At 45.0% G+C, this 12,009-nt stretch overlaps 1 protein-coding gene across 5 annotated transcripts in view; it reads right to left on the bottom strand.

Annotated features, from left to right (window-relative positions):
* The window catches only part of RPIA (ribose 5-phosphate isomerase A), a 100,160-nt gene that overhangs the window by 72,501 nt on the left and 15,650 nt on the right, over window positions 1–12,009 (bottom strand). For 4 of the 5 annotated variants that reach the window (XM_057309364.1, XM_044391664.3, XM_026481031.4 and 1 more), the window contains exons 4-8: window positions 8,618–8,677; window positions 6,698–6,762; window positions 5,248–5,316; window positions 4,381–4,522; window positions 2,740–2,839 (exon numbers count right to left, since the gene is read on the bottom strand). In XM_057309364.1, coding sequence (XP_057165347.1) covers window positions 2,740–2,839; window positions 4,381–4,522; window positions 5,248–5,316; window positions 6,698–6,762; window positions 8,618–8,677 — 436 coding nt within the window. The remainder of the gene's footprint in view (window positions 1–2,739; window positions 2,840–4,380; window positions 4,523–5,247; window positions 5,317–6,697; window positions 6,763–8,617; window positions 8,678–12,009) is intronic. The other variant, XM_057309365.1, reaches the window with a different exon arrangement.

The raw sequence follows: 12,009 nt of genomic DNA, 5'->3' as shown, positions 1-12,009 counted from the left end.
TCTCTCTCTCTCTCTCTCTCTGATGGCCGCTCGCTCACTCTCAAATAAAATCTTAGAAAAAAAAGAAAAGAATTTTAAAATTGAAACTTCACAAGATGGCTCCCAATACATAAACAAATAAAATCATCTACCAGTGAGGAAAAGCCAGGAAGCAGAGAAAGGAGCTGCTGAAGTATAGGTCCCTGGCACGTCACTGCACCAACTGAAGCTTCCCAAAGGTAGCACCGTAGCCATGCAAGACCCATACTTTGCAACAATTCTGTAATACATGGTGACAGCTCCCCGATTCAGAGAAAGTCAAACTAGGTTCAGAAAAGGCTTCGGAGAAAGAGCAGAGACAAATGGCAGGAGCTGAAGGTCTGATCTTAGAGCACCCCTTCTTCAGGTTACAGACCACCCCCAGTAGTGGAAAGGGCAGAGGTGGCTCACTATGAGCATGAGGCCCAGAATCCACGAGCTTTGGCCTCTCTGTAGAGCCTCTGTGCTCTGGGTGGAACCCAATGGAACATCCAAGGGAGGGCGTGACCAGCCGGGCACCAGTCCAGCTGTCCTCTAAGCATCCTCACACACAAATGTATGCGGGGCAAGCGCAGGGCAACAGGGACAGACAGGGAAACTTGCCCTGCCTCCCTTCCCTGGATTTTGGTCCGGCAGTATCATAACAGACCAAATCAAGGCAAGAAGAGAGAAAACAGGAGAGGCAACGAACCAAACTGATGCTTCTAGTAGCATGATTTAACATCTAACCTCTCTTTTTTCATTTTCTTCAGCTTAAGTTCCTACTATGATTCTGGACTTCTCTAGGCTGTAGCTTCTACTTACTGAGGCAGAGGGCAAATACAGGAGAAACTTCCTCATGAAGGACAGCTCAATACTTTGATAAGCCAAGAAAGGTCTGAGCAGGAGCAACAGAGCTACCTAGTGGGCATTGCAAGAAATCCACCTACAGAGGAACAGCGCCCACACTGGTGAGCTGCTTCCTATACAATCCCCTGGGTTTATCTGCATTATGGGGCAAATGCTCCCATTTTACTAACAGTGACCTCTACAGCTTCTCTTCCTCTTGCCCTCTTGGCTCATTACTTCTTCTATTAAATGAGAACACTCAGCGAGAGAAAAAGCATAATTCAACTCCTCCTTTTTGCTTAATAAATCTGCTACAAGATTGTCAGTCAAAGACTAAAAGAGCAGACTAAAGTAAGGTTGGAAGAATTAGCTCCTTATTACATGGCATATATTCACACCATTTTCTTTCTCAAATAGCATGGATTACTTAGAATCTAGCACATTTAATTAATGGTGACAATACTGTCCTTTCTTCCTAGGGATTTATTCATTTAACAAACAATACTATCCTTTCTTCCTAGGGATTTATTCATTCAACAAACACTCCTTTACGCACTGCACTAGGCATTATCTTAACTCATTTAATCCAACAATCCTATGAAGTAGGCACTAGGATTAGCTTCTTTTAGAGGAAGAAACTGAGTCACAGAGATATTAACTAACTGCACAAAGTTCACACGGACATGTGAAGCTGGGTTAGGAACCTCATCCAGGCAGTCTGCTCCTGAATCTACTCTCAGCCACTACAATCTGCTAAACTGACCATACTGGCCCCATTAGCCAGTTTTGGCCCAAGAATATTCTATGCCATGGACTCTTCCCAGTCAGAATCTTAGTCTCTCAATACCGTAAGACTGATATCTCTCACATCTGCTTCCTCCATCTGATCCTCTCGTATGGGCCTTCAATACTTCCTCTGGCATGGACGCATACCCACCCAGCCTTACCCAGGGCCCCAGATCCCTGCTACACGCATTAGAGGCTCTCCCACTCCACCTGTTCATGTCATACCAGCCCTCCTCAACCTGGCACTCGAAGAAGCACTAAGGTTCAGGGTCTAGAGGCAGACAACCCAAGGCTCCCCTCTTGGCAATGCAGCCCTTGGGCAAGTCATTTCACCTCCGTGACCCATGTCCTGCTCCATAACGATCTCATCCAACTGGAGAATCAAATGAGGCGTTTTTAAACACTTAGTGCAGTGTCTAGGTTACACTATGCTAAGGCATAGGGCAAAAGCCACCTCTCCTCCATGAACTTCGCCACTCTCTAAAGGAAGCAACCTACATGTACTCAAGACTCTTGGTACTTCTCTAGCAAATTTAGCACATTTCATCGTATTTGTAGGCATGGCTTCTACACAGCCACGCACAGCTTCCCCCGGGTCTACGTGAACTCTCCTTGAGGCAGACTCCATGCTCTAGGACAGAAGCATTCCCTGTAACATGCGGCGCGGCACCTGTGGTATCTGATGAGTATGGGCGAACAGAGTCATTTTTCTCCACAAGAGAGCCCACAAAAATGAAAGAGGCTACAGTCAAGCTTCTGGAAGGGAAGGCTCTACGCAGAGAGGGTGAGCTTATTTCCAGGCACAGCCCCTCTGACACTCCATCAGTTCCAGGCCTATCCCAACTAAAATGAGTTGTGAAATGCACAACCAACAAGCAGCTAGGTAAGCAACAACTATTCCTTGGGGGGGAGGAGAGGAGCGGGGGCGGGGGGAGCGGAGAGGAAGCAAAGGTACGAAGCCAGAGAAACTCCATGCATGGTACAAAGGAAATTTTTCTTTCAAACCAAGTCTTACAAATCCACGCCCGTCAGGCCTCCTATGGCCAGAGGCAGGGGACAGTACGAAGTGCATGGGTGTCTACGCTCAATGAACCCCACTCACATTACCTGGGATCATTTTGATAGCTGTGTTCACTTCACTCCATTTGTGCACCCGATCGAACTTCCAGTCCAGGATAAAATTCCCATTATCCGTCACCACGGGACCCTAGAAGGTGTAATTTTCCACATTTACAGAGGATGTCGATACAGGTAGGCAGAGAGGGGCAGGAAAGTGAAGGGGATGTCCAAAGATAAGTATCTTAATTAATCCGCTCCAGCCAGTGCCTCATGCTTTCTAGAAGACAGTGCTATGAAGAATGAGCAGGAGCTTTGGCATCCAAATTTGAGTCTTGAAGCCACATAGGTATAGAGGAGGCTCAGAGGAGCCATTAACCTCTGTGAACCTCAAATTCCTCAACTACGAAAAGGGGATAATGATACATATTTGAGAAGGCAGCTTATGTATAAACCATATGGGTAAGCATTTACCACAGTGAGGACTCACAGGAAGGGCTCAACAATTCTTAGCTGTTATTAGAATGAAATACTACAGCAACAGAAGCAGACTATCCACACGGTGCAACATTCTCACCACTTCACATTAGGTGCCCAGTAATGCACCCATCATTCCCCAAGCAGGCACTCCCACCAAACAGGAAGCAGAGATGCGTTCTGGGGTCCAAAAAAAAAAAAAAAAAAAAAAAGGCAGGGGGTAGTTTTAGATAATTAATCCAAAATTCCTAGAGCACTAAAAGGCATCTGGGACCATGAATGTTGACAGTCACAGGCCAGGAAACTAGGCCACTCCTGCAGGCTGGAGGCGAGGGCGTGGGAGTTCAGTGAAGAGCCCCAGGAAGGCAGGATGCTGGGGCTCTTGTCTAGAGTCGCCCCAGCCATGAGAGAGAACCTCCCTCTCCAACAGTCTCGTCCGGGCTTTTCAGCTACAGAGGGAACCAGATTCAGAGCTCTGTACGACCACTGGATTAGGACTGATTTTTAAAACATCAGAAAAACACCAGAAAAATACACATCAACATAAAAACGCATCAGGGTAGAGTTACAGATAATTTGTTTTCTCTTCTGTATCTTCCAAACTTGTTACACAGTTACATCTGTAATTACAGTTAGTTTTTAGGTTATTACTTTTGCTAGTTTATTTAAGTGTAAGAGGGAAAAAAAAGCACAGTCCACTTTAGAAGCTTTAGAGAAACATTTCTACTAAGTTTTCTGGAGCGTATTCCTAATGAGGGGTTCACATCCCCCAGGAAATTCTACTTCTTATGGCATTTAACAACAGAATGAGATAAGAGGAGAAAAGGAAAATTATACCGTGGAACCTGGAAAACTTCCTGCCCTGGGGCGCTCCCCAAAGCCCATTTTTAGCCACTGTGAAGCATGGCAGTCCAGACCGCAGGTACAAAGATCCGATCATCTGAGGAGCACCAAACTCCAAGGGACTGAGAGAAAGAGTCAGTGCCCCCACCTGTACAGAGACTATGCGCTGCATTAAGTGTAGTGATACCTACACGAGTTTGAATACAGGAACTAATAAAGCTCGTACGCTAAAAATACACCAATAATCTGATTAAAAATAAATAAATAAAAGCTGACTACCCAGGCTATGCAACAGAGGACCGAACAAACACAAAAAGGAGGACACCACACCGAGAACCTGGAATGCCCTTGGGAAACTCTCTGGCCACTTACTGCCTTGTTGACGGCCATTCGAAGTTCAATCACGCCCCCAAACTTCTGAGTCACAGCTCGGCTCACTGGGACATAGGCCATTGGGATGACCTCAATGGGGATTCCCTTGTGCCACTGATCCCCAAGGTTCTTTGAATCTTTCCTGGGAAAAAAGTAAAAAAATACAATAAATATAAATAAGCTCAATGGTATAGACAAACATCAAATTCAGACATAGTGAGCAGGCAAGGGCAGAGAACAGGGACAAACACACAGGGCTTTAAACATTTTGGCTATGTTTTACTATTTAAGAAATGAGGTATTTGAAGTAAACACGACAAAATGTTAAAACTGGGTATGATTGGCTCGTGACTATACAGATATTTATTATTTATGTTCTTTCCACAGCTATAATATCTTGTAAGTAAATACATTTTTTTTTTTTAATGCACATGCTCGGCCCAAGCGCCTTCCTTCTACAGACTCCTTGAATGAGAACCTGAGAGCCTGGTCAAAGACTACGCACAACACAGGTCATGTGTGAGCCCAGAGGAAGCAGGGCATGCTGAGTCACTGCCCGTGGGCAGGGCCTGTCCTTCCTCTGAGGCTCCCTGCAAGGATCAAATGAGTGATGTATGAGGATGTGCTCTTGTCACCAGAGTGACAAGCTATTTCCTCCTCCTTCCAATGGACACATAACATAGTAATATGTACGGTCAGCATGAAAACAGAGCAAAATCCTCCAAGACACTGCCCTCAGTCCTAGTCATCAGTCTCAGCAAGTCAGACAGCCCCTCCCTTTCTCTATTTCCTCCTCCATAAAATGGGGATGAGGTTGGGGTCTGATTTACCTCCCCAGTGGACAGCTCAGAACACTCAACATTGTACCTGAAGTCAGCAATCACGATGAAGCGACTGGCATAGCCAGCCACAATTTTCTCCTGGGTCAAGCAGCCTCTGGGGATGGGAAGAGGCAAATAAACACAGGGTAGGACACAAAGTCAATTGGAAAACCAAGGTCAGATACAGTAAACCCAAATCCATTTAATGAGAAATTTAATTTGTAATTCTTAAAGGGAAATCCCCAACTCCACCATGCTACGCAATGGACCGAAGTGTGTCCCTCCCAAATTTCATATATCGAAGCCCTAACTCCCAATGTGCACTTGGAAGATGAGACCTCTAAGGAAGTAGTTATAGTTAAATGTGGTTGTAAGGGGGGTCCCTGGTCTGACAGGATTAATGTCCTTAGAAGAAAATACACCAGACAGTTCACTTGCTCTTTTTCCACCCTGGGGCACAGTGACAAGGCGGAGCCAGGAGTCCGAGAACTATTGAGAAACTGTTGTTGCTGAAGCCACCCAGTCTACAGCACTTTGTTAAGGTAGCCTGAGCTGAGACTTGTTGCTTCTAGTAAATGGACTATGAAAACATGAGCCTGTGTCTGGGAGAAATGGTTCCCAGTCAGGCCAGGCACACTCCCAGCTAAGATGCATCTACGCTCAGGGCAAGGTCATCTGAGCACGGCAGGAACGGAAGGGTCTATAATGTGAGAAGGACAAGCCTTGAACAACCTGTCCTGACCACTATCTGACAGCTAGAGCACGGTGAGATGCTCAACATACTGTGTGTCCCTGCAGTCGGCTTGATTAGGAGAGCCAACCAGCAGAGCGGAACTTCACTCTCTTCAACTCACCATTCCCTTCCCACCAAATCAGCATTTAAGAAATACCCAATAGGGGTGCCTGGGTGGTTCAATTGTTAAGCATCTGCTTTTGGCTCAGGTCATGATCCCAGGGTCCTGGGATCAAGCCCCATGGAAACCTGCCTCTCCCTCTCCCTCTGCCCCTGCTTATGTTCCCTCTTTTGCTGTCTCTGTCAAATAAATAATAAATTAAATCTTTAAAAAAAAAAAGAAATACCCAATAAATGTTTTCCAAATGAATGAATGAATATATAACTAATTGCTCACAAAGGGTAAGAGCAGCTTTAAGGCAAAGATCGCACACTAAGCCCACAGACCTAATAAACTAGCCCCAATAATATATTTGGTTTAATTCACACAGTTTTTAAAATTTGAATCAGCAGAGGAATGCAGATACAGAGAACCCATTAAGATGAATAATCTCACCGAAGAGACCAAGGTTCCTAGGCAGCAAACTGCTACTCATGACTAGAAATGCCAAGCTGGCTTTACAGCCATAGGCTATCAACTTCCTAGTAGAAAGACAAGCTCACGTACATCACAGTGGCCATTTGTATGTTCTGCCTTCCACTCTGCTTTGCTAAGGATTAACCAGCAGATACTCCTGAGCAAGAAAGTCCCCACAATACTCACCCCCCACCCTTGATGAGATTGAGATCAGCATCTACTTCATCAGCACCATCGATCGCCAGGTCAATCTGCGTTGGGGGCAGACGGGGGGGAGGGAGGGAAGAGAGATACAGAAACTACTGAGAGCCTCTGCACAAAGCTTGAATATGTAATAACTCATCAGATGCTTAGCAGCCCTACTAACTAGGTACAGTTACTCCCGTTCAAGCAGTCAAAAAACAGGCTCTGAGAGGTGAAGCTATTCCACTAGGAAATACGGAAAGAAATACGGGGTCTGGAAATCACACCTGGGTCCAGCTCTTACCAATGACATTACACTCCCTTTTCTCATTGATGGGCTTCTCTGTGGAGGAGCTAGAATTATTGAGAGTACACAATCCCAATGTGGGTGACATCGCTCCCAAGTACAGAAAAGATACACAGTACATCTATGGTATTAAAGTTTCACCGGTGCGTGGGGGGGGGGGGGCAACAGAAAAAAAGGCTGAGAAACACTGATTCAGAAGTCTCCATACTAATGTGGCGAAAAGAAAGGCAGTTTTGAGCAGACAGAGAAAACCCAATGAAGTGTTATAAAGCTGACACACATTTGACATGATCTGCAATTGGAAATTATCTGAGGCACCCCCACTATAACCCCACCAAAGCACCTGTCTGGGCTTGCCCACACCCACTGTTAGGAAATTCCACCACCAACCACAAGAGCAGTCAGGAGGAAATGGGTTCATTCATCTTTCAAGATCTGAAATTATGGAAGCTATGAATTTCACATCACTCCTGGACTCTGCCTGCATGGACAATGCAGGAGCCTTAAGTACAGTTATTTAAAACAGCAGTATGAAAAAACCTCAGGGTACAAGTTCAAGTTGCTTGGCATGGCACAGGTGTAAATAAAGTGTACCAAGCTTCAGCTTCACTGTGCTTCCATCCTTTCACGGATCCTGTGCTTTGTCTGAAGAGACAGCCTGTACTGCTTCTCCCCGCCCTGCACTAACCCTGGGGCCAGGCTACGCCCTGGCAAATCTCTGGGGCCTGGAAAGCTGCAACCTTCTTTGTGTGAGTTCCAGGTCCACCTTCAGCCCAAACGACTCTCCTCACAGTGCTGAGCATGGACTCACACTCTGCCCTGGCTCTGCCCACAGAAATCCCCCAACAAGTACTTCCCCTGGTTCTGACTCACCCGAGGCCCACATGTACCAGGATGACACAGGTTGGTAGACCAGGTTAGTACCCTCTCTGGAATGCTCTCTCCTGCTCAAACTTTACCTCTCCCCACAAAACCCTTCTAAGTAGCACCGCTCCAGCACCAGAGGCATCGGAATTCATGTTCAGGCTCTACCTGTTACAGTGAGCGTGGCTTTGGCAAAGGGCTTGCCCTCTGTGTCTTTTCACACCTGTAAAATGTGATAATGATGGTATGCGCCCTCAAGACTACTGGAGACTAAGGAGCTGAATACAGACCTAGCACTTAGCCTAACACGCGCTACAGAGGAAGGGCTCAGTCGATGCTAGCTGCGAGTACGCTGCTCGCCCGCATCAACCGGTCTCCTCTGGACTGCCCATGGGTTTAACCATCTCTGCCATAGCACTGCATTGTAATTTGTTTCCAAATGTCCATGGCTGCCTCAGATGATTACTTCTTCTCTCCACTTAGTGCTGAGCACCGTGGGCCTTCTACTTCTGTACAAGGACCACAGGAAACTCTGGGTCCAGCCCTGGGTTTGTCCAGTCTCCCTTCACTACGCTCATACTGAGCCCTCAGGGTTAAACCACAGGGAATGTACTGGAAACTAACAACCTCTGCCCTCCTGACTTTAGCCAAATTTAATATTCAAAAGCCCAGGAGAAAACCTAGTATGACTCACTGACCTTTCTCCTAGACTCAACAAGATATCCAGACACGGCAACCCCTCTCTCTCTTACCTCTGGATGTCGGTCCAGGTCACTGAGAGTTAAGCCATACTGCAAGATGAGCTGACGAGCCTGTGGAGAACAAGAAAAAACACCCATAATCATTTACTCTGAGCACGTGGCAAAGATTCTCAGCATTCTTTTGGATTTAAGTGTTTGACACCGAGTCCTGACCAAGGCTCCCTCCCAAATCCAACTGGGCCTACTAAGAGGTAGGAGCTATGGCTCCATGAATGGCAAAACTAAGTTAACTCATCCTGGGAGCCAGAAGGAGGCAAATAGCAGATAGTGAAGACTCCCAGTGCCAGGCTAAGAGTTCCTTCTCTGTGACCTGCTATTTAAGACAATGCCATGGATTCCTAAAGCTGATGGTAATATAGTACTTAAAAAAACCAAAACAACACAAAACAAAAACAGAAACAAAAAACCTTCCTAAAATAAGAACTGACTTGATACAGAGTGATTTCCAGGCTACCATGTTGAATAAAAATAAGCAAAAGAATATATACAGTCAGCAGAGTGTATCAAAGGCAGGATGTCCAGAATGGCTAAGTGAGGAGCTCAGCAAATTGAGAACACCACACTGGGAAAGACTGACGATTTATTTAGAGACAGGCCTCATATTAACCTTTCAAAAGGGGAGAGGTGGTACGGTTACTGCCACCACGTGGCCCTGAGAGCACTGACAGCTGGAATAAATAGACCTTGGACCAAACAAATCCAAGTGATAAGGATCTGTATTCACGTCATTGCCTACAATATGCAGAGGAATCAAAGGATGGAAAATTCTTCCAAAGGCATGTCTTTTTTTTTTTTTAGGACTTTTAGTTATTTGTCAGAGAAAGAGAAAGAGAGAGCACAAGCAGGGGGAGCAGCAGGCAGAGGGAGAAGCAGACGCCCCGCTGAGCAAGGAGCCCAATGCGGGACTCGATCCCAGGACCCTGGGATCGTGACCTGAGCTGAAGGCAGACACTTAACCGACTGAACCTCCCAGGCATCCCTCAAAGGCATGTCTTAAAATATTTTCTGCTCAAAATGAAATGCACCCAAGATTAAAAATCAGAAAATCTCGGCTCTAATTTTAAATGAACCAGCCACATGACCCTTGGCAAGTTTTCTCATCTATAAAAAGATGGAGATGAATGAAATAACCAATGTCAATCTTCAAATCCCAGCTCCCAAGAGTCTAAGAAAAACCACAAGGATCCTGGAATATGGGTGTTGCTGGGATCCTAATTCAAACAAACTACGAAAATTACTTTTAAAGGATAAGACAATAGGGGAAATTTGAACCCTGGGTTTGTTTTTATGTTACCTGGGTTTGTTTTTATGTTACCAAAGTTTATTGTTAAATTTTTTGCTATTGCTGAGATGTTTAAAAGCCTCCCTATTTTTCAAAGAGACATAATAAAATACATATAATCAAATTATAACTGGGATTTGTTTCAAAATAACTAAGGTAGAGGAGAATGGGGTACAGATGAAAACAAAATTGTCCGTGAATTGGTAATTACTGAAACTGGGTGATGGGTACATGAAAGTTCATTATGTTGTTCTTCATCCTTTTCGAAGTGTGAAAATTTCCACATAAAAAGCTAAATTAAATATTGACTGAAAATATCAATTTTTTTTTAAAAACATGATTTTGTTCTTATTAAAAAGAAATATATAATAAAGGGAGAAAACAATAAAAATGGTATTGCAGGGGTGCCTGGGTGGCTCAGTTGTTTAAGTGTCTGCCTTCAGCTCAGGTCATCATCCTGCGATCTTGGGATTGAGCCTGGAGTGGCATCATCAGGCTCCCTGCTCAGCAGGGAGTCTACTTCTCCCTTTCCCTTTGCGTCTCCCCCCTGCTCATACGCTCACTCTTTCTCTCTCTCTAAGTGAATTAAAAATATATATATATTATTGCAGAATTACTTCTCAGTTCCTAAATTTCTCCAAAAGTAGTACTGGAGAAACCATCCTAATTCCAGAGCCTGAAGCTATAAAAACAAAGGGAATGTCTGGAAGGCAGCCTCGAAGATGACCATCCCCACCTCTTGGTATTCATGCCTTTGGTATAATCCCCATCCACAAAGTCCCGGATTGCTCTGTATGACCAATGGCATACAGCAGAGGTTTCTGAGATTAGTTTATAAAGAATGCCATGGGGGGGGGGGGCGCCTGGGTGGCATAGTGGCTGGGCGTCTGCCTTCGGCTCAGGGCGTGATCCCGGCGTTGTGGAATCGAGCCCCACATCAGGCTCCTCCACTATGAGTCTGCTTCTTCCTCTCCCACTCCCCCTGCTTGTGTTCCCTCTCTCACTGGCTGTCTCTATCTCTGTCAAATAAATAAATAAAATCTTTAAAAAAAAAAAAAAGAATGCCATGGGGTATGTAAGGGTGACATGCTCTAGCAAGATCCTTCCCTCCTACCCTCCCTCTTCCTTCTGCCCCCTCTCTTATCACACATGCCAGAGGAAACTAGCAGCCATGTCCTGAAGACACGGACAGAGCTCTCTGCCAAACAGCCTGCGAAGAATTAGGGCCTGCAACACTCACGTGACTGAGCATGGAAGTGAATCCTTGAACCACAGCTGAGTCTTGAGATGACTGCAGCCCGGGCCAACAACTTTAACTGTAACCTCCGCAGAGACCCACCCAGCTAAACCACTCTGGATTCCTGATCCTTGGAAACTATGAGATAATAAATATTTGTTGTTTCAAGCTGCTAAATTTGGGGGTAATTTGTTCCATAGCAACAGATATTGAATACAGATGGTGTTAGAAAAATGATACAAACCGTACATAGTTCAATGCGATAGTCTACCGCACAAATGAAACCGTGATGTACTACGATTTCCTATTAATTTTATGTACTTTAAAAAAGAATATTAAACTACATTCAGATACATTACATAAAAACTGGATGTCGGGATTCCTAAAGAAAAACTCCTGTGTAAACTGATCGTTTTAATTTAACACTTCCTAAGTTCAAAGACTGCCTGCACCACTGGACAGTGTTACTGTTTCATGAGGATGTCTTATTTGTCCATCTAGACTGTAACCAGAGTATGAGAGAGCACACTTTGTATACTCTTGTTACCTTACAGCAGTTAGTGTCATTTGAGGCAATAGTTGGGTAAATAACCAATCGCTTTGAATTCATTCTAGAAGAATGTCCAGAAGCCATTCTGGACATCCCGCCTTTGATACACTCTGGTGAATGTATATATTCTAGTGCAAACCCCTGCTTAAAGGAAAAAACAGACACTCAAAGAGGTCACAGTGTTAAGTTAGGAACACAGTGAAGACCAGAAATATAGTCTCCTTCCTGTCCTCTCTAGGGACGAAGAAGGGAATTAGAAGAAAAGGAAAACAGAGGGAATGGTAAAAGAACAAGCAGCAGAGAAGACAGGCCCA

The sequence above is a fragment of the Ursus arctos genome, unplaced genomic scaffold, assembly GCF_023065955.2.
Source record: "Ursus arctos isolate Adak ecotype North America unplaced genomic scaffold, UrsArc2.0 scaffold_8, whole genome shotgun sequence".
Lineage (NCBI taxonomy): Eukaryota > Metazoa > Chordata > Mammalia > Carnivora > Ursidae > Ursus > Ursus arctos.
The sequence above is the reverse complement of the archived record's forward strand: the minus strand, read 5'-3'. Positions and strand labels throughout refer to the sequence as shown.